The sequence below is a fragment of the Phytophthora ramorum genome (genome assembly GCF_020800215.1).
Source record: "Phytophthora ramorum isolate Pr-102 chromosome Unknown Phyram_PR-102_s0002, whole genome shotgun sequence".
Taxonomy (NCBI): Eukaryota; Oomycota; class Peronosporomycetes; order Peronosporales; family Peronosporaceae; genus Phytophthora; species Phytophthora ramorum.
Window position 1 is genome coordinate 97,441 of NW_027150648.1, and position 22,117 is coordinate 119,557.

The 22,117-nt window shown below is 54.2% G+C and overlaps 2 protein-coding genes across 2 annotated transcripts; one reads left to right on the forward strand and one right to left on the reverse strand.

Moving 5' to 3' along the window:
- Nucleotides 1-15,934: 15,934 nt before the first annotated feature.
- Nucleotides 15,935-17,938, forward strand: KRP23_1597 (RxLR effector protein PSR2; the record flags this gene model as incomplete). The annotated part of the gene is made up of 1 exon (XM_067896024.1): nt 15,935-17,938. One exon carries the CDS (start codon nt 15,935-15,937, stop codon nt 17,936-17,938), a length of 2,004 nt encoding a protein of 667 aa, XP_067748930.1.
- A 3,185-nt stretch (nt 17,939-21,123) lies between these two features.
- KRP23_1598 (Synaptotagmin-2) lies at nt 21,124-21,990 on the reverse strand (the record flags this gene model as incomplete). The annotated part of the gene is made up of 1 exon (XM_067886257.1): nt 21,124-21,990. The coding sequence occupies one exon, from the start codon at nt 21,988-21,990 to the stop codon at nt 21,124-21,126; it is 867 nt and encodes a 288-aa protein (XP_067748931.1).
- Between the last annotated feature and the right edge of the window lie 127 nt (nt 21,991-22,117).

Consider the following 22,117-nt stretch of genomic DNA (forward strand, 5'->3'; position numbering starts at 1 on the left):
CCAACGACGAGAACTTACGGCATCGAGTCCTCTACGAGGCACATGACACGCCGCTCAGTGGTCATCTTGGCCGAGAGAAGACGTATACGTCTGTGGCGCGCAACTTCTGGTGGCCACATACGTATAAGTGGGTGCGCACGTACGTGCAGACATGTGAGACGTGCCAACGCGTGAAGCCCGCCCCATCGTCGTCGGCTCCCTTGATGAGTTTGCCGGTGCCGGCTGACTGTTGGCGCTCGGTGAGCATGGATTTCATCTTTGAGCTCCCGGCGGACACGCGCGGCCACACTGGCGTCTTAGTCTTCGTCTGTCGACTGAGCAAGATGGTGCAGCTTGTCGCGGTAAAGAAGAGCGTGACGGCGCCGCAAGCGGCACAGCTCTTCGTCGACAATGTCTTTCGACACCATGGCCTCCCGGAGGCATTCGTGAGTGATCGAGATCAGCGCTTTGTGTCCCACTTTTGGACACACTTGTTCCGACTTCTCGGTACGAGATTGGACATGTCCACAGCGGACCATCCACAGACCGATGGTCAGACGGAGCGCGTGAACCGCGTCCTGGAAGACGTACTGCGCAGCGTCTGCGCTGAAGAACCCACCAAGTGGAGCACGCTGCTACCCCAAGTGGAGTTTGCGCTGAATAATGCTGTGCATTCGTCGACAGGTTTCACCCCATTTTACGTAAATGGCTTGCGGCATCCGCGTACGCCGCTATCGTTGCCACCGGCTTCGAGTTTGGGTGGGGGAGAGGCTATCGCCGAAGATCCGCGTGGCCTCCAAGGCCTCCGTTCGTCCGTCAAACGGAACCTCCTCACGTTCATCGAGACAAGTGAAGCAGTACGACAGCGCGTCCGGGACGCTATGGCCGCTGCTCAAGACACGCAAAAGGAACACAGTGACAGGCAAGGGCGTATAAACACGCACGTGTTTAAACTTGGGGACCAGGTCTTTGTGGAGAAGTGACCAGAAGTTTTTGGAGATGGATTGATCGTGTCCGACCAGGTGATTGGTTGATGGGTACGGATGGATGGCTTTGGACCTGGGATGGGCGGCATCAACGGTCGGACGACCGGATGGTGAATGCGAAGACCATCATTCCGATCTTGGCAGATTTGATCGCGGTACCACATGTTGGGTACATGAGTTCAGATCAACCGATCGGATCAACATGGGTTCCGATCGACCGATCAGATTGACATGGGTACAAATCAGCCGATCAGATCAGCACGTACCACAAATACCGGCACATCGGAGGTCCAAGAATGTCAGCAATCATGAGATACGCGAGAGAGATGGGGGATAGGCACGTAGTTCTTAATGGATAAACAGAGAGAGATTTTCCTTGTAGCACGCAAGTGGTCTTCCGAATTCCGGGGAAGGAAGTATATTGGCCCACCCGACGACCGGACAACCACCTGAAGTGACTCAAGCGAGAACGCGGAAGCCCCTGGATAGCTTGGCCAGGTGCGCTCCCCTTCCCCCTCCAACTCATCAAGACCCCGCCATAGGAGGCGGCAAGCATCGAAAAGGACCCCGTAAAGGACACCCCCCGTGATCGATCACACACGATCGACACCCGAACCGACTGCTGCGTGAAGCATATCCGCGTGGCAGCCAACCACCCCCCATACCTGAAGGTCCCTCAAGCCCCAGTTCTGCCCTGTTCACCACTGACTTCCCTCGCGTGAGTACCGGAAGAACGTAACCCGCCAAGCCGTCGGGTAAACAAGGTGAGCTGTAAGGTCAAGATCCGCCGGATCAACGGAGTACCCCCTCCGACAGTCGGCAGTCCGGGCAACCGTTGGTGAGTTGCGATCGCGTCAGCAATTTCGTGATCCCGCTCCACCACAATGGTGCGCGTGCCCGGATCTTCTGGTAACTCACAGGGATTTCACCGTGAGTCTACTCAAGAGGATGTCAAAAGCAAGATAGAACCAGGAATGGAGTCGTCGACGGAAGATGGATCGCCGTCGACGGCGCTGAAAGGGCCAGGATCATCTGATCGACAGAGTGCCGGGAGGAGCTCTGACGATGCGAAGGAGGCGGGTTCAGAAATGGACCTAGAAGAGAAGCCTTACCCCCCTCCCCAGGCCCCTACGGGGGCCCCCGCGGATCACGATGCGAATCGTGATCCGCCGGATGAAGGTCCAACGGTGAAAACCGAAGGACTTTCATCCACAACTACTCCTCCAACCTCTCGATCGGCACCGAAGAAGAAGTCGAAGACATCGCGCATGAAGATGAAAGCGCCAGAATCGGATGCTGAGGACCAGACGGACAATGACGGCTGGACACAAGAGCAGTTGGAATCTGTTTTCTATCGGAAAGACCTGTACAAGTTCCTGACCGAAGATCGAACGATGAAGATCATGCAGCTGAAGCTGATCGGCGATCTCCAAGGTCCGGTGAAGGCACCCAGAGAAGTGTCGAACAAGTTGGACGCAGTCAAAGCCCTGATGCGAATGCTCAAGGAGGCTGGAATAGTCCTCGGTGCGTTCGATGCGAATGAACTGTTCGATCTGGAACTGGAAACGATCAGAGAGGCAACTCTAACTCTCTTCGCCAAGCTGACGCCTATGGTGGGCAGCGTGGTCCCGATCCAGCAATCAAGACTGCCTACGGTCCGCAGCCAGACGGGATCTTCCCAATACGCGTCTGCCACGTCAGAGGCGGGGTCAGACAGCTCGGTCGAACTGCAACGAATGACACTCGGTCAACTGGAGTAGCCATGTTACGATCACACAAAGATAGATCGGAAGCCAAGACATCAGCTGACCCAAGATCTGGCCAAGCCCAAGCAACGCCCGATCGCATGCAAACCTTCTTCAATGCAGCTATGGAGCGTTTTCTGAAAGAGCAACAGACGCCGGCAGTCCCGCAGACGGCCGATCGCCCTGTTACCGATCGGACCAAATCGCCCGGAGCTCAAGACGTCGAGATGGAATCAGTGGAATCAAATCACGTGGTCCACTCTCATCCAAGCGAATACGATCCGGATGATCTGAGCGTAGGAGCTCCCACTCGCGCAGCGGTCGCGTCCGCCGAAAATTCTGGTGGCGGATCGCTCTTTGCTACTCGAATCAAAGTGTCGGCGATCTCTGAACTAAAGGAGTTTTCCGGAAAGGACAATGACGAAGATCGCGCCAGGGGTTGGCTTAGCAAGATGAAGTCTGCCTTCATCCGCGACCAAGCACCTGATAGCGAAAAGTGTTTGGTGTTCGGCGATCTGCTCACGGGACCAGCGCGTAACTGGTACCGACAGCTAAGCAGGACCACACGGAGTGACTGGAAGAGTTTATCTCAAACGTTCCAGACGCAATACTGTGGCAGGGGAGTATCTGCCGCGAGACAATACTACCATGCACGGAAGCGATCGGAAGAATCGCCGCTGGAATATCTGCACCGTCTGAACGTCGCCGGTCTAAGAGCGCATCTTCCGATCAAGGATGGGTCGATCGAAGTTCGACGTGAACACGTTGATCACTTCATCGAAACTCTCGACGATCGCGATTTGGCTAACCAACTAGCCTTGCTGAGGGTTCCCGACGCAGACACCTTGGAGGAGACGCTACGGGCGCGACAGAGAGCCAAAGCCCGACAAGGGAAAGCGGTACATGGAGCGATCAAGCCGAAAACGAAGGCGCCAACTGGTGTCGCTCCATCTGCAAATGCTCGTGCAATTCGCGCGATCAGAAAAGCAGCGAGTTCGAGTGATTCCGAGCCAGAAGTCAGCGGATCAGATGGAGAAAGCGATCTGTGCAAGATCCACCTGGCCGCTACGGCTGATCAAGGGGTGCGATCGACGCAGGAGCAAGATCAGCGACGCACGAACCGAGATGCGAACAGCCGCAGATACGACAAGCCGACTGGGATGCCGGAAGGAGAGTTGCCGAGGAAGCCGTGTTCCCACTGCGGATCGACCAAGCATACGGACTTAGGCTGTTGCCAGCGATTGACGTGCGAAAAGTGTGGCAAGAAGGGTCATCCGACCGATCGCTGTCTTTTCACTCTGCAAAGCCTGCGGCGAGATCCACGGAGCTGGAGAGTGCCCGATGGAAGAGTTTTACAACTTGATCCGTCAGTGGTATAACCCGAACAAGCACGGATGGATGCTCCCTCAAGCGGCTGAAAAGATGTTAAACTAGAACGCCCGCCGGGTTTGAATCCGGTACGAGACGAGCGTTCTCAATTTTGCATCTATGCATATGTCGAGAAACAGTCGAAGTCAGAGGTGAGTAAGCTGATTCGGCCGACTGACAATACATGTGATCTTCATGACAAGCGTACCGTGGCGATCTCCAGCATCCACCAAGTCGACGAATATTCGCGATCGGAAGTGACGATGGCCTTGGATCTCTTGCATGGAGAATCCCGAGGATATTGGAAGTATCACGTGCCAGACAAGAAGTTTCGCCAGGCGAAAGCCGTGGGGAAGATCAACAACGAAAAAGCCACTCTGCTGTTTGACAGTGGCGCCGAGGTGTCTATTTTTGGATGCCGCCTTTGCTCGTAAGGTTGGGTGCTACATAGATAACAATCAGGAGTTGGAGTGTGAGGGTGTTGGCAAGAATCCCTATATGGCGGAAGGACGTACCAGAATCAAGATCACGCTCGCGGGATCGCTGGTGTATTACTTCGATGTTTGGGTTGGACCACCCACTGGTGGTCAGGATTTGATACTTGGTATGGACTTCATGGTGCCAGCAGGCATTCGTCTTGACCTAGCTGACGGATCGATCAATCTCCCGGATGAGGTGCGAATCCAGTTAGCTGGACGGCGGAACTCTTCGGAGAGAAGGTGCAACCGATCGATCTGGGCGAACACAGTGTGATCGAAGTTGGACGGTCGGTCGAGCTCCGGAAGGGACTCATTCTCTCGGACCATCGGAAACTCTGGGTCACCCGTGGTGATCGTTGGGTGCCGAGCCTGGTGGCTGGACTAGGGAAGACGCGTTATTTGAAGGTCACGAACGTCAGCGATCAGAAGCTGATACTCCAAGACGATACGCGTATTGGCATGTGGCTCTCCGGTGGTCAAGTACCTCGCATTCCAGGATTTGTCCTGATCGGCTCACGTCGATACAATGAATGGCAGAATTTAGCGTTCCAAGCGACAACCGATCAGGTCAGCGACGAAGAACCCGAACCTTTGCCAGAAGGACCAATGGTGGATCGACCTCGGTATGACCTGCCGGCCAAAATCCTGCGACGTGATCATGAAGGATCAAAACCCGTGGTGGCTTCGGTGATCCCGTCCTCCTCAACGGGGGCGATCGCTGGTACGGACTCAGCTGAGGAAGTGCAGATTGGTGAGCCTAGGACTCCAGAAGACGAAGAGGTGTGTTTCCATGAAAGTGAGGCCTTGATCATGATTGCACCGGTGAAAGAGCCCAAACGAACGATCGCGATGGTTCCGCCGACGGTAGAGCTGGATGAAGAGTTGCTCGTCGTCAGTTTTGATGGGTCAGCACGCGTCAAGCGGAGCGCCGGAGCGTATAGTGCAATTGTTTGGAAGCTCCCGGAGTGGTCGATCATATCTGCCGCATCCGAATTCGCCGACGATCTGACTGTCAACGAAGCCGAATATCGCGGACTTCTGCTAGGCTTCAAGCTACTGTCCGATCAGAACAGGGGGCGAGTTGTGATCTGCGGAGATTCCAATCTGATCATCCGACAGATGCGTGGTGAAATCGATTGCAAGGCACCGGGTCTCCAGATACTACGTCAGAAAGCGATGGATCAAGTGAAAGCCTGGCCGAAGCACGAATTCCTCCATGTGAAGCGCGATTGGAATCAGAGCGCCGATCGGTTGGCAAGTGCGACGAGAAGCAGGCGTGATCGTAACTGATGAGGGCGAAATTGTCGATCTCGTCACGATCAACCGCCTGGGCGAGTTGCTCCACCCGAGTAATGACGACCCCGTCGTTCAAGTGTCAGCAGTGACCCGATCAGCCCGACGGCACCGTCAAGTGCCGGCAGCTATGCAAGAAGAGATCGTCCAACGCATGAGGAGTGAGAGGTTAGTACAAGCTCAGGATGAAGAGAAGTGGATCGTGGACCTGAAGTCGTACCTACGGGGCGACGTAGCAGCCTTGACTACCAGGGATGCAAAAGCGTGCGCCAAGATCGCTGGAGATTACGAAGTGGGGGAAGACGGCCTGCTGTTCTACTGTGTGAACACCACCCGGTTAGACGAGGACCGAGATTCGATCGCGCGTCTGGTGGTACCTGCAACGTTACACCAAGATTTCCTTCACCATTATCACGCCAGCCTTGAAGGAGGGCACCAGGGAATCGGGAGGACGTACCAACGGATCAAAACGCACTTCCACTGGCGGGGGCTGTTCAAGAGTGTCCAGCAGTTTGTGGGTGAATGCGTGGATTGCGAGACAGGGAAGGGGCGCTCCGTGGTTCAAGGAGAATCACCTGGGAATGTACGGGCCACCTATCCCTTCCAAATCATCGCGATGGACCACATCCCATCTCTGCTAAAATCATTCAAGGGCAACACGGAGCTCCTCGTGTGGGTCGATCTGTTCTCAGGGTACGTGATCGCTAAGGCCGGCGCGTCTCGGACAGCGCAGACCATCGCGGAGAACTACGAGGAATGCGTTTTCCGCCGCTTCGGAGCCAGTGAAGCGATCCGACATGATCGGGAGCCCGGTTTTATGTCTGATTTCTTCCGCGCATTCAGCCGTATAGTGGGACAACGACAGCGAGCCACCATGGCCTATCGACCACAAGCAAACGGTACCGCTGAGCGGATGGTGCAAACGCTTACTCGCGCTTTGAAGATGTATGTCGCCGATGTGAATCAACAAGACTGGGACGAATACGCGGAACGCCTGACTTTCGCGATCAACACTGCTCACGATCGAGTACGAGGAAAGACGCCGTTCTACCTTGTCCATGGCTGGGACCCACGATCGACCTTGGAAGCGTCGCTACCGTTAGGCAGCACGCGACGTCACGATCGCGAGCCGCGCAGATGGAGATATCGTATCCAGCAACAGTACCAGCGAGCTCGCGAGGAGGTCAACGCGCGCCTGAAGGAGGCGATCCAAGCGAGGGCCGATCGCCACAACGACGGGATAAGGCCGCACCAGATTGAGGCCGGGTCGCAAGTGTGGCTATATTTGGATCGAGTTAAGGAGGGCTATGCCCGAAAGCTTGCACACATGTGGCACGGACCGTTCCGGGTGCGCGAGATGATTGGCCCCTACGCGGCCCGGCTAGAGGTGGCCGGCACCGAGTATCGTCTTTTTCCAATTGTACACGTTTCGAAGCTTAAGGCCGTGAAGGTTTTCTCTGATCGTCCTGACGTGACGCTAGCAACGGACGAGGATGGTCGATTTGATTTTGATGAGGCGTTGTTGCCGGAGGACAGCTGGGAAGGTGATCGGAGTGATGACGAGTTTGAAGTGGAGCGGATCACAGATGTCCGATCGGGCCGTAAGACCAGATATGGACGCGTCCATCGGGAATTCCAGGTCTTCTGGAAGGGATACACCGAACCGTCTTGGGTCGATGAGGCTGACCTCAACTGCGGGGCTTTGATGCACGAGTTTGAGCGCGAGCGCACTAGACGGAATCGCTTTGGAGTGATGCAATCGCACGAGGCGGAGGAGGACAACTCGTAGTGATCGCTGCGAGTTGGGAGTGAAATGGGTGCAGGGTGGCTGCACTCAGAAAGAAGGAGGAGGTATATGTACAAAAAATTAGTGGCGTGAAGGGGGAGAGAACCGATTACGAGGTTCGATCGACCCGATCAAGGAAGACAACTGGAGAAAAAGAGGTGAAAATGGAATTACATGCAGTGTATCGCGATCCGCTTGGGACAACGTGGTGATCGACATCGGGACGGGGGCGGTCGCCGGAGCTTGCGCAGCCGGTGTAATACCGGCTGGAGGCGATGCAGCATACGCACAGAGCCCACGCAGCGTGCCATGGCGCAATGCCTGGGGGATAGCGCGTGTAATGTCTGGGACGACGGGAGACAACGCAGGTTCGGCGTCGATTACATCAGGAGAAGCAGTGCTTGAAGCGGATGAAGGCGAAGGGGTTGCCGACGATCGGTCGCTGGATGACATGGCGGAGGCAGATGGCAGATGGCCGTGAACGGCGCACGAGCAGACCCGGTCGGAGGAGTAGGTGCACTGCGGCAAGTTGGAGACTGTGGCGAGAGTTGAGTGCTGTACAATCGCCTCTCGCACAGGGGGCGGTTGTGGAGAAGTGACCAGAAGTTTTTGGAGATGGATTGATCGTGTCCGACCAGGTGATTGGTTGATGGGTACGGATGGATGGCTTTGGACCTGGGATGGGCGGCATCAACGGTCGGACGACCGGGTGGTGAATGCGAAGACCATCATTCCGATCTTGGCAGATTTGATCGCGGTACCACATGTTGGGTACATGAGTTCAGATCAACCGATCGGATCAACATGGGTTCCGATCGACCGATCAGATTGACATGGGTACAAATCAGCCGATCAGATCAGCACGTACCACAAATACCGGCACATCGGAGGTCCAAGAATGTCAGCAATCATGAGATACGCGAGAGAGATGGGGGATAGGCACGTAGTTCTTAATGGATAAACAGAGAGAGATTTTCCTTGTAGCACGCAAGTGGTCTTCCGAATTCCGGGGAAGGAAGTATATTGGCCTACCCGACGACCGGACAACCACCTGAAGTGACTCAAGCGAGAACGCGGAAGCCCCTGGATAGCTTGGCCAGGTGCGCTCCCCTTCTCCCTCCAACTCATCAAGACCCCGCCATAGGAGGCAGCAAGCATCGAAAAGGACCCCGTAAAGGACACCCCCCGTGATCGATCACACACGATCGACACCCGAACCGACTGCTGCGTGAAGCATATCCGCGTGGCAGCCAACCACCCCCCATACCTGAAGGTCCCTCAAGCCCCAGTTCTGCCCTGTTCACCACTGACTTCCCTCGCGTGAGTACCGGAAGAACGTAACCCGCCAAGCCGTCGGGTAAACAAGGTGAGCTGTAAGGTCAAGATCCGCCGGATCAACGGAGTACCCCCTCCGACAGTCGGCAGTCCGGGCAACCGTTGGTGAGTTGCGATCGCGTCAGCAATTTCGTGATCCCGCTCCACCACATCTTCTTAACGCTAAGAATCTCCCTATCCAGGCAGTCACTGCGGTGGGCAGCACCAAGCCTCGGCCACGATTCGTGGGGCCGTTCACGGTCATTGGGGTCCACGGCAACGCGTACACACTGGACCTGCCATCGGCCATGGCCACGCATCCAACGTTCTACATGGGCTTGCTCAAGCCTTATCACCCTGCTGAGGCAGATGTCCGACGAGTTCGAGTACTGCCGCAAGACGCTCGCCATCATCTGCATCAAGTCAGCTTGGGGTGGGGCTGGAGCAGCCGGCGGAGCAGCGGTCCTCTGAGGGATCTGATCCTCCAGTGCGCCCACGCGGGCATAGAGCTGTCGGATCCAGTGAAGGTGATCCCGAAGGGCACCTCGGTCCTCCTGAAGGGCTTGTTCGCTCTCCGAGCAGCGGCGAGCGACCTGACGAAGCTCCTGCTCGAGGCCATCAGCCCGCTGTCGCAGATCATGCGCTCCGCGCTCGAGACGACCTAAATCGTGAGGGACGTCCCGTCTTGACTCAACAGTCGACTCGACAAGATGCACGCGACCGCGTAGGGACACAAGGTCCGTTCGCTGCGTCTCCAGCAGCCTCTGGCAGCCCTCCACAGCAGTCAGGAGGCTCCCCCGGGCCGACGAGTGACGCGAGGCGTCCTGGTCCGTCGACACGTCCGTGGCGTCCCCCGCCCCCACTGATTGGTAATGAGGGCGCTCTCTACTATCATGTCGAGAGGATACTGAAGCGCCGCGGGCGTATCGGTCACTACCAGTATCTGGTGAAGTGGCGCGGTTATCCAGAGGATCAAAACACGTGGGAGTCTGGAAGCCGCCTCTCGGAGGACTGCGCCGACCTCGTGGACGCTTATGAGCGTTCCCATGGAGCCGGTCGGCGTTAACCCAGCCAAGAACACTTCGAGGTTCTATCGGCTGGGACTGCCAGGACTTCTGGACCTTCTGAAGGACCTCCTCGAGGATGACCCCCGGGGTGGGCAGATTGCGGTCGAAACTGCGGGTGCGCCACTGGCCGTTGACGACCATCTTCGCCATACGAAACCGAAGACGCCGCTGGGCGAGCCAATCGAGGCGATACGGAGAATCCGGAAACTCTGGCATGGGGTATCCCAAGTGGCGGAGCCACTGCGTGAACTCAAGTTCGTAGGATTGGCGGGCCAGGCCCGTGTCGTCGTACAAGACGACCGGACACTCGTCGTAGTGCGGCAACCTGTGCCCAGGTTCCCGACTCCGCCGGAGATACTCGCTGTAGTCTCGGACGGACCAGTATCGCAATGCGAGAAGTTGCTCTCGCGTTCGAGGAGTCGCAGACTCGTGATCGCGCTTCGAGTCTCGACGCTGCTCGGTGGCGACCTTCACATCTCGAGCGCGCTCGCTGAGGTGTTGTCGGTTGTCGCGCTGCAGCAGCTCAAGCGGGACGTCGTCCTCACTACAGACGTTGGTGATGACTTGCGGTTCCCGATCGGTCTATGTGATTCGACGCGCAGGCTCGGCCTTCGCTCGCTCCGCGTTGCGCTCAACGGCAGCCTTGCTGCGAGGAGTCATGGGACTTCCTGGATGGAGAGCGAGTTGCTGCTCCGTGAGCTTCGGGGAAGCATTGGGGTCGTTGACCTCCCCTTGCTCGAGTCCTTTCTCGGAATCCGACTCGTCGTAGTCGACCTCGTTCGAGACGTCCTCCGGAGGCGAACGCTTCGCGTCCCGAATCGGGCCTTGATCAATCTCCATCTCCGTGACGGACGAAGCCCAATCGGCGTCAGCCTGCTTGTCGTCCGCAGGTTGCGAATCAGGGGCGTCGTGCGCTCTGTGAGCCTCTCCTTCGATTGTCGAGTACCCGGCTGGGTTTCATCGGGCGTAGAGGCTCCGCCAGTAGCTCTTGGAGTTTCCTTGCCGCTGGCCGAGGTCGTTGTAGGCGTTGTCGTAGGTGCCGGCGGCGTGTGCTAATCGTCCGCTCCTGGAGCCTTCTCCATGTCGACATCCGGGCTATCCTCGTCGCCAAGAATGAGCCCAGGGTTCGTACAGTCGGTGTCCGACTCGCTGCTGCTGCTGGCCTCTTGCGGACCGGGCAGTTGCACTGTTGTGCGCTTCCTGCTGGATCGGGACTTGGTCTTGGCAGGCTTGGCTCGAGAGGGCGGATCGCCCGGCTTCTTGGAAGCGGACTTTGCTCTCGAGTGTTTGGGAGGCTTCTGCGCCTGGGCGGCATCGCCTTTCTTCTTGGCATCGGCAGCGCTACGCGCTTTGGCGCCGCATGTCTTCGTCATCCTGGATGTGGGCGTCTGGATCGCGTGCCCGTTGGACCTGGTGTGCCCTCGGTGCGTGTTCGCTCAGGCGCAGAATGCGGGATGAGGCAGGGCCTTCTTCGTCGCTGGATTCCCCCTGGGACAGGTGCTTCCCGTTTGGGTGTGTGTGTGTGGGGGGGGGGGGGGGGGGGGGGGGGGGGGGGTGATGGGACCACGCTGGCCTACACCGTTGTCGAGCAAAAGAACTTGTGAAAGGGGGAAACTCATTGTTCTTCGGTGTGATTCACACGGGTCACCTTAAGTACGAGTACGTACTTCACACGAGTTGGTGTGTGGCACTCGGCAGCACGTTAAGTACGATGGTGTACATCACACTACGTACGGAGTCGGACTTACCGTAGCGGATCACCACCCATTTGGAAGATCGTCAGTTTAGACAGGAGTTCAGTATGCAGATAGTTTACAGTAGTTAGAACCTTACAAGTGAGATTAATACAGACAGTTTAACTCTAACCTGGAAGTTCGCAAGTCGTTTGGTACTCGGTACACGGAAACGACTGGAAGGCAAGCTTACAACAGAGACGCCAGGCGTCTGTTGCGGTTAGCGCGTTAACGCTTCCTCTAAGGCTAAGGTGCGTGTGACCCCCGTCACACAACTGCTCTTGTGTCCAGCCGTCATTGTCCGTCTGGTCCTTAGCATCCGATTCTGGCGCTTTCATCTTCATGCGCGATGTCTTCGACTTCTTCTTCGGTGCCGATCGAGAGATTGGAGGAGTAGTTGTGGATGAAAGTCCTTCGGTTTTCACCGTCGGACCTTCATCCGGCGGATCACGATTCGCATCGTGATCCGCGGGGGCCCCCGTAGGGGCCTGGGGAGGGGGGTAAGGCTTCTCTTCTAGGTCCATTTCTGAACCCGCCTCCTTCGCATCGTCAGAGCTCCTCCCGGCACTCTGTCGATCAGATGATCCTGGCCCTTTCAGCGCCGTCGACGGCGATCCATCTTCCGTCGACGACTCCATTCCTGGTTCTATCTTGCTCTTGACATCCTCTTGAGTAGACTCACGGTGAAATCCCTGTGAGTTACCAGAAGATCCGGGCACGCGCACCATTGTGGTGGAGCGGGATCACGAAATTGCTGACGCGATCGCAACTCACCAACGGTTGCCCGGACTGCCGACTGTCGGAGGGGGTACTCCGTTGATCCGGCGGATCTTGACCTTACAGCTCACCTTGTTTACCCGACGGCTTGGCGGGTTACGTTCTTCCGGTACTCACGCGAGGGAAGTCAGTGGTGAACAGGGCAGAACTGGGGCTTGAGGGACCTTCAGGTATGGGGGGTGGTTGGCTTCCACGCGGATATGCTTCACGCAGCAGTCGGTTCGGGTGTCGATCGTGTGTGATCGATCACGGGGGGTGTCCTTTACGGGGTCCTTTTCGATGCTTGCCGCCTCCTATGGCGGGGTCTTGATGAGTTGGAGGGGGAAGGGGAGCGCACCTGGCCAAGCTATCCAGGGGCTTCCGCGTTCTCGCTTGAGTCACTTCAGGTGGTTGTCCGGTCGTCGGGTAGGCCAATATACTTCCTTCCCCGGAATTCGGAAGACCACTTGCGTGCTACAAGGAAAATCTCTCTCTGTTTATCCATTAAGAACTACGTGCCTATCCCCCATCTCTCTCGCGTATCTCATGATTGCTGACATTCTTGGACCTCCGATGTGCCGGTATTTGTGGTACGTGCTGATCTGATCGGCTGATTTGTACCCATGTCAATCTGATCGGTCGATCTGAACTCATGTACCCAACATGTGGTACCGCGACCCAATCTGCCAAGATCTGAATGATAGTCTTCACATCCACCATCCGGTCGTCCGACCGTTGATGCCGCCCATCCCAGGTCCAAAGCCATCCATCCGTACCCATCGACCAATCACCTGGTCGGACACGATCAATCCATCTCCAAAAACTTCTGGTCACTTCTCCACACTGACTTGAGCCAAAAGCTAAAGTGGCGTCAGCGTAGGACTGACCCGTCCTACCTGCGACCGGGCGGCTAGATCGTCTTCACGCAGTTGTTCCGCCAGCAACTCTTCCGTTAGAGCAGCCGGCCGGTTCGCCTCGGTCCCGAGACGGTTGCTTCCGTTCCCACTCGGGACATTTCCTCTCTTGTTTGAGGTCTGTCAGACTGTATCGCAGATCAAACGATTTTTCTACACGTTTCATTGTGCTAGTCGCCGAGACTGCCCCCCCCCCCCCCCGACGACACTTCTGGCCCAGGTTCCGTGTCATTCAAATCTGGATCTCCAGGCCGGTTTTCCTGCATTTCCTTGCTCATACCTCTTAGCTGCTCCACTGTTGCGGCCACGGCTTGCTGCATAGTGTGCGGCAGCTCCAGAGCAAAGGCGCGGCGACGATCACGACCCTCAAACCTTCCGTTGTAGGAGCGTACCTTGCGCCACTTGACCGATCCGGGTTCTACAGGGGTGCCGGAGCGGTCAGCAACTCTTCTCATCATGTTTAACGCGGGTAGCAGCTCTCCGGTGTCCACTGTGAGTAGGAAGGCTTGACGTCAACGACCACTGCAACGTGATACTCCCGCATGTCTCCGCATACAAACGCCATGGAGTAATACTCTATTGTGTCTCCAGGTTGGAGAGTCTCCGGAGGAAGTTCACTGGCGGTTAAGCCCGTCATGGCCCTGCAGCTTGTTCTTGACGCGCACGCGCTGCCGTTGCGTCTGCTGCCATCCAGTCGGTACTGTTTTGAAAGGCTAGCAAACTGGCGCACATTCGCGCAACCTACGAGACACCTGGTATTCGCATCGCTATGAGCAAGGGATACGATGTCGCGCGGCGCCTCCAAGACAGGCCAGCTTGGTCTGCACCGTCGCTGCGAATTTAAGGATAATATGTTGAGGATTTCGTGTGTTATTCATGAGCTTACATGTGATTCTAACGTTTCCTCCAGAGGGTGATGGCCACCACCTGGTGAATGCCACCAAGTGATTCTGAATTGATTTGCCTTATGACGTATTGAATTTGCTTTTTGCCATTTTGAAGTTGAAAAGGTGTAGTATAGTCGTTGAAGTGGTACCTACCACTGCTGGTTGCCGAGGTTTGCGTTGCCGGCTTTTTTAGTCGTTGTCTGTACACCTCTGCGCGCTGCGCTCTGCCGGAGATATCGTGCCACCAAAATGCAAATGATGCCTGTCTCTGATGGGGACTTATCATCAGGGCACTCCGAGGCCCGCCTCGTGTCCGGAAGCAGCACTTGGAATGTGTATGCCTTCCGTCGTCGCTAGCAGATGGTCCTGGGTTTACGCCCGCAGGAGGAACACAAAGGAGTGACTAGCCGGACAGAACGTGATAATGCTCTGTCATATGTTCTGTCCGGATTACAGACTCAAAATCTTAGCATATCGGATACCTTATACAAGGGTTACGAAACCCTGGACTCCAATAGGATAAAGATAATTGGCAATTGTCTTTCTGCGCCGTACTTTCAGCGCTATGCGTCTCACAAAGTTCACGTAGGTTTGTGTCGAACTCGCGAGCCATTATGTCAGCCGTCTCAGCAGCTTCTTCAATGCTGTCGTCATCTTAGGAGCTAAGAAATTACAGTCCTGGTATCGCTACAGGCTTTGGCTTATTGATATTTCTCTAGTGCATTTTCGCTGTTAGTTCCCAACACCTCGTCTTCTATGCGGATCCGAAGTGTCGCGGATACGTTGTCAGGGCGGAGCACCTCGTTTGAATATTTGATGCGACTTGAGTAATGATGCGACTGCTTTGTGTAGTGGCTTGTGTGTGGGTTTCCAATAGTATACAGTATCCACCACGATCGCTCTGGTGCTCTAGTTCCCTCTCAAACGACGAGTGAAGACAGTGTCTCCGTTAGAGATGGTAAAAGGCACGATGGCTACATGTTCTTACTGCGTCTTCTTGTCGTTTTACGGCACTCGCTGAACTCCCAACTCCACACGAGAGCACCCTGATAATTTCCAAAATAGACCCTCCCTCCCCGCAAAAATAAAAATAAAAAATGAGGCGCTCTATTGCTACAACTTTGGTAGGTCTGCATCAGCCCCGCTGTTGGTAGGTACTGTATCAACTGTGGGAAGGTTAAAACTACAGCATTTCCGACCGGTATCGACGATATCGTTTTTGTTATTCAGTGGTGTCACATAGTCTTTCCTAACGAAGGCTAGCTACCGTCCTCAGAAAAGCCGATGTCTAGCTTCTCTTCGGTCTTAATTAAATGCGCATCTTCATTTCGTGTGCGAGTCCCCGTGAGAAATGTCCACAAATCATTTTGTCCCGCAATCATCATTCTTAATTAACCGTAAGTATGGTCACAAAAGCTACTACCCGATCTAATACTCTCCGTCAATTCCGAACGCTTGGTATTTACAATAACTCCTAGTTCATAATAGGACGTGAGCCGACACAGAACGGGCTGCTACATTAAAGACTTGATCTCTACCCTAAAACCTGTTCGAGGCTCGAGATTTGGTGGCAGTGTAGCTGCTCATTTATCGATTTGCTTCGAAGCTCGCTGAACCAGCTTCCAGCATGATGGCCAAGTTCAGTCCGTGTTCGCGCAGTCGCTGCGCGATACTCTTGGCCATTTTCGCTCTACTGACATGCGTCGGCGCTGTCTCGGTGGCATCGGAGTCGAACGTCGCCAAACCAAAACCGTTGGATCGTGCCCTAGGGCGTCAGCTACGTGGCTTCCAAGGCAAGCGTAGCTTGAGGACTTTCGTGGAGGCAACGAAAGACGACGACGACTCTGAGGAGAGAGTCTTCAACGAGTTTGCGAAGAAGATGGCTCAAGCTGCAAAGAACAAGTTGACGTCGAACAACCAAGCGACCACAGACAAGTTGTTCAAGAACCTTCAGGTTGAGGGAACTGGCGACAAACTCTTTCAGAGCACGCAGTTTGAGAAGTGGGCGACCACGGTGGCCAAGAACTTCAAGAAAACCCCCGAGAAAGTTCCAACGTCGATGGCTTCCGCGCTGGTGAGTCATTACGGTGATGAGGCTCTGGCGGCGTTGCTTGTTACGGCGAAGCAGAACTACCAATCGAGAACTGTTGCTACTCAGCTTGAAAATGGACTACTTCAGAATTGGAAGAGCGCTGGCAAAACGGGAGATGATGTCTTCGAGCTTCTGAAGCTGAGTGACAAAGGCGAAAAGCTGTTTGAAACCCCGCTGGCTCCCATTTGGATGTCTTACGTTACTTGGCTGAATAAGGAGAACCCGGGCGAGGTTATATTTTCGTCCCTCAAGAAACTGTACAGCGACGAAGTTCTCGCAAAGATGATTGTAGGTGCGAAGAATAGTGCAAACGTTGGTGCCACGGCAAACAAATTGGAGTACTTGCAGCTGAGCAAATGGATGAGTGAAGGCAAAACTATCGATGACATTTTCAAGTTATTCAAACTGAACAAGGAAGGTGAAAAACTCCTTCAGAGCCCGATGTTGAGGACTTGGATCTCTTACGTTGATTTGCAGGGTAAGAACCCGTATGACCTGCTTTTGGTAAAACTCTCGGCGCATTATGACGAGACAGGCCTTGCGAAGATGCTCGTTGCGGCAAAAGAGGATGGTAAAACGCATTTTATTGCCCGGAAGTTGGAGGAGGTGCAGTTTAAAAATTGGCAGAGTGATGGCAAATCGGCCGACAACGTATACAACCTTCTCAAGCTGAACCTGGACGGAGATGATATTTTGAAAAACCCGATGCTCACCACGTGGATCTCCTACACGACGAAGTTGGATGAGAACCCGTACGAGTTACTGCTGGCTAATTTGCTGAAGCACTACGATGATGCAACTCTGACAAAGATGTTTGTAGCAGCAAAACGGAGTTCTGCTACGGGATTTACCGGTACCAAGTTGGGGGAGGTGCAGTTGAAAAACTGGCTGAGTAGCGGCAAAACTGCAGACGATGTTTTCAAGCTTCTTCAATTGAACAAGGATGGAGATACAATTCTTGCGAGTTCAATTTGGAGCGTCTGGAGCTCCTATTTGACCAAACTGGACAAAGAGAACGCGGACGAATTGATGTTCGTGGTGCTGAAAAAGCACTACGGTGATGAAGGTGTGGCGAAGATTGTTACTGTGGCCAACAAAGGCGTGAGTACGAAGGACGTTGGCAGGAAGTTGGAGGAAGAGCTGTGGCGAAGTCAAGGAAAAGATGGAAACGATATTTTCAAACTGTTGAAGCTGGACGAAGAAGGACAGAAGTTCTTTGAGAGTCCGGCGCTTCGCACTTGGATTTCGTACGTGACAAGGCTCAACAAATTCAACAAGAAAAGTCCGGACGCGATCTCGCAACTTGAGAAGCGTTTTGGCGAAATGGAATTGGCCCGGATGATTGGTGTTGCAAAAGAAAAAGTGACTACTGAAGCCACGGAAAAGGTTATCGCTCAATTGCAAGATCTACAGTTCAAGCAGTGGCTCGCTGCTAGAATGACCCCCAGAGGCTTATCGGATAAAATGGAATTGACTGGGTTCGATGAGAGGAACGCCAAAGTGGTTCTCGACTACGTCGATTTCGTGAGGCTTCACTGAATGATCTAAGCAAGGCGGCGGTTGATGTGGGTGCGCAGCGAGGGCTGGTTACCAAGTGGGGTCGCTTAGGTAAGTCAGAGATATGGCCAAACTGTAGTGCATATCCTGCAATACATGTCCATCGCTCGTTAGATGCAAAATACCGTTGTCTAATGTGACTTGTACTACAGTGAAATTTAGAGATTGAAACATGGCTATAAGAGAGACTGACCTGTTTTGTTTTATTTTTCAATAAGGCACATTGGTATCACTTAGCTCTCCCTAACGACGTTCTATGCCCGTCCTAGTTAACGTCCTCACGCTGTTCCTAGCTTCGTTTCCTGTATCAGGATACCTGGCAATTCTGAGTGACTGGCCCACATGCACATTTCGATTTCGTGCCGTAGATAGCAGGGTTGTCGCTCTACAGTAGTTAGTGCCCGTGCTGCTCCTGAAAGGAATCATGACAACTGCTGGAGCTTCTCAGCGTGCTCTCCGTCGTGTTCACCTGCATGACCTTTTAATTAAGCGGAGTACTTCTTCAAATACCATCAGACAAAAAACGAAAATGAGGCTTGTCGTTATGAGGTTTCTGTCGGAAACACACGAAAGTCTCTGAAAGCCCCACGCCCCGGTCGACACAAGACAGTAAAAAGGATAGACTTCACGAAGTTCAAGAATAGTATTTCCCGCACTTCACTTTCATGCGGCCTGAAGTCGTAATTATCGCAACTCTGACGAGCCGATATGGTGATGACATACTAGAAACCATCTTTGCTACAGCAGAGAAGTACCCTCCCGCGACAGCAGGTTCCTAGAACTACATGTACTGAGAAAGTCATAAGAAAATGACCGACGACGTTTTTTGATCTCCTAAATTTGATCAGACAGCAATTTAGAGTGTTAAAGCGTGGATCCCATACGTGTAAGCTGGAAAATGAGGACCCACACGAAGTTTTTCGTTGGCACTGAATAAGACGAGCAAGGCGGTGATGTTGTTATTAACCAACGGCTATTGCTAATACAAATAGTTCACGATTTGGGCGAAGGACGCAAAACAGCAGGAAATGCCGTCAACCGTCTCCAACTAAGGAAGGGGGAGAATAATCTCTTGAGCAGTCGAACGTGGAACACTCCTGGAACACTTGGGTCGCTGATGTACAACCATTGAATCAGAACCCGGTACGAGTTCTTGGTGATGATATTAACCACATGCTACGGCTCTGCCGAGTGGTAGCGAAGAACACCGTGGATGGGACATTACCACGATAATGGAGGAACAACATTTGAAGAATGAGGCGAGTCATGACAGAGCTGCACGTGATACTGTTCTGAAAGACGCCACACCGAACAACTTGGAGAATACGCTTGTCTAAACCGCATAAATTGTTGTTGCAGAAATTGCTGGCACGCTACAGTGACGAAGGATAGGTGAAGATGCTGGTTGCAGCTCCAAGAGACTTCATTGTAAAGAAATGGCGATGCAGGAGTTTAACCGATGGGAATGCCGCTGGTAACGTGTTTCTTAAATTGAGCAAGGAGGTCGACAAAATGGGCTGGTTTGGATTTCATCCCGGAAAGAAAAGCTGGATCACGAAGATAAGAATGTTTTTGATGTGCATTTCGTACGACAACTCGTCGTACGATAGACTGGGCTATATCATTGACTAGAATCGCTCAGAGCACCTCACATATTCTCCAGTTGCCAGCCCTCAGCCAGCATTTCCCCATGCTCCCATCCCGTTCTGTGCGATCGTCCTCCCCCGAAGACCCCACCATTATTGCGAGAAGCAATGGTGCTACTTCGAGCTCCTCAATGCCACCCACCGAGTCTCTCAACGCGGAGAACGTTCGCCGCGCATGTACAACCTCCAGGTCTCAAACGGCTTACCGCAGCTATCGGCGCGGCATTGCTGCATGGATTCATGCGACTAAGACGGATTCTGCGAGGTACTTTGACTCTAACGGTGAAATTGACATCAATGCATTTACGCCGAAAGATTTTGAGGCCTTTTACTCCAGGAACATCAGCTAAAACTGCATCAAGCGATCACGTTCCATGATTTCCTTCGCCTTGAAGTTATCCAGGGCGTGGCAATAAATCCGATAGAAGCGATCCAGAAACAGCTTCTCAACCAGCGGTACGTCCTTGTTTGCGGTCGAAGAAATGTTATGTTCGTCCAGCAAGTCCCCGAACAGTGCCAGCTTTTGATTCATATCCATCGACGATCCGCGCTCTGGCATGTTGGTTAAGCCGTGCTTTGAGATCATGCCCAAAGCCTGCCTATTCACACGAAGCAAATCGATTCGCTGCCCTCTGTCACCCGACGTAGCTTTCCGCTCTAGGCTGGACTAGACAAACTACTGCCGTTGAGTTTCACGCGCTGTGGAAAGGAGTCTTTGAAAGTGACGGGGTACCGGTTCATTTTTTGACTTGCAACAACAAGCACAAGACGCTGGATACGATGAAGAAGGCGGTGTGTGCAAACGGCGGAAATCCCTTGCACAAATGGTGCAGTCCGTGCAAGGCACTGCAAGTGTGCAACCGGGAGTGGTTTGAGAGTATGTGCAAAAGCACAAGCCGGACTGTGACGGAGTGGTGAAGGCCAATCGATGGGAGTCACGCCGTCCCGTGGCACCCCAATCTTGGTCACTACTGATAAATTGATGCAGCTCGAGTCTCACACTCGGAACGAGTACGAAAAGCACAGTGCGAGCACTGCCCAAGCGACGCTGTGTCATGCTCGCGCAGGACGTCCAGATAAAAATTCAACTTCTTTTCACTGCTCATCGGCAATCCACCCCTTACGAACAAGGGACTGCCGTCGGCCCTTGTTCGCAGGTGAACTGCCAATACAACGCCCAAAACGAGTTGAAGCAGCTCGACGCACTGATGAAGGCGTACCACATCGGCCTCCTGGACTGCTGAGGTTGAGACTTGGACAGAGCAGCTACCCTACAAAGCAGGAAAACACAACTTCAATTTAAGTATGATGGCAAGAACAAGACAGTGAAAGTAAATGCTGCGACTACATCTGTGCAGTTCAGTTTGGCATGCAAAGGTTAGTCAATAAATTGTAGATCCAGTCACCTCTCTCTCTAATCAATGCAGCAGTCACTCGATTTTCATTTTTATTTTCACAAAGCTCACATTTCATGCACATACCCAGAGCTTTCCTTCCCATCATCCCTCTCTCACTCACAAGTCACTGCGGGGCGGCAGTTGTTCTGCCACAGACGACGGCGCGCGTAGCAGGTCGGAGAGGACGCAGACGACCAGGGACCCGTGTATGTGCTGGCGTAGAGCCACCCGTGGCGTCCCCCTTCTTGGTCGAGTAGGCCCATCCCACCCCCTCAAGTCCTTCGGGCACTTCTGGCGCCACGTGGTCAAAGTTGTCGGACGAGACCTGCAGGTCGAACGTGCTCCAATGACGACGCTCGTTGCTGTGCGAGGGCGTCCACTTGCCGTCCACATAGTCCTCGTTCTCCCAGACACAGAGTGTCTTCTGTCCATCTGTCTCTTCTGCAAAGCAAATGTCCAACTGGACGGTTGTCTTTTTGTCCGGGTGCTTGACCGCCTGTCGGAGGCCTTCGGGAACTTGTAGCTCGTACGTGTCCACCACAACTTCATTAGGGCGTCTCTCAAAGGTGGACAATGGGAGATACAGCTCCCCCAGCAGGTCGTCTTGCTTGAACCGGTCATTGTCCACCACGTGCACCACCAGTTGACGATCCGTGGCCTGCGACTGGTGCCCCACTTCAAACTCGAACGTCTCCGCTGGCTGCCACACGGGCTCCAGCACCCCGCTCTCACACGACGAGCGCAGGTACTCGTCGCCCAGCTGGAAGGTCACGAACGGGTCGCTCGCGCTGCCCTGGACGAAGGTGTCGGCCACGGGCAGGTTGCTGGCGCGCAGCAGCGTCACGATCAGTTGGCGCACGGTGGAGAGATTGTCGCCTACATTGGAAAAGAAGAAGGGGACAGCAAGCGATTGACAATATTCGTGTTCGCCCACAAGATCCTTGAAGTAACGCGAATCACTTTCAACAGGGTTTTCAACCCTTTTTCCCATTCTTCTCATCTTCCAAAATGCCAGGTCGGCGGAACAAGCAGCAGCAGGAGCAAGAATTCGTCATCGGTCGCGCCCGCGGCGGCGGTCGGGGCCGCACCCAAGGCGGACGAGGCAACCGCGGTCGAGG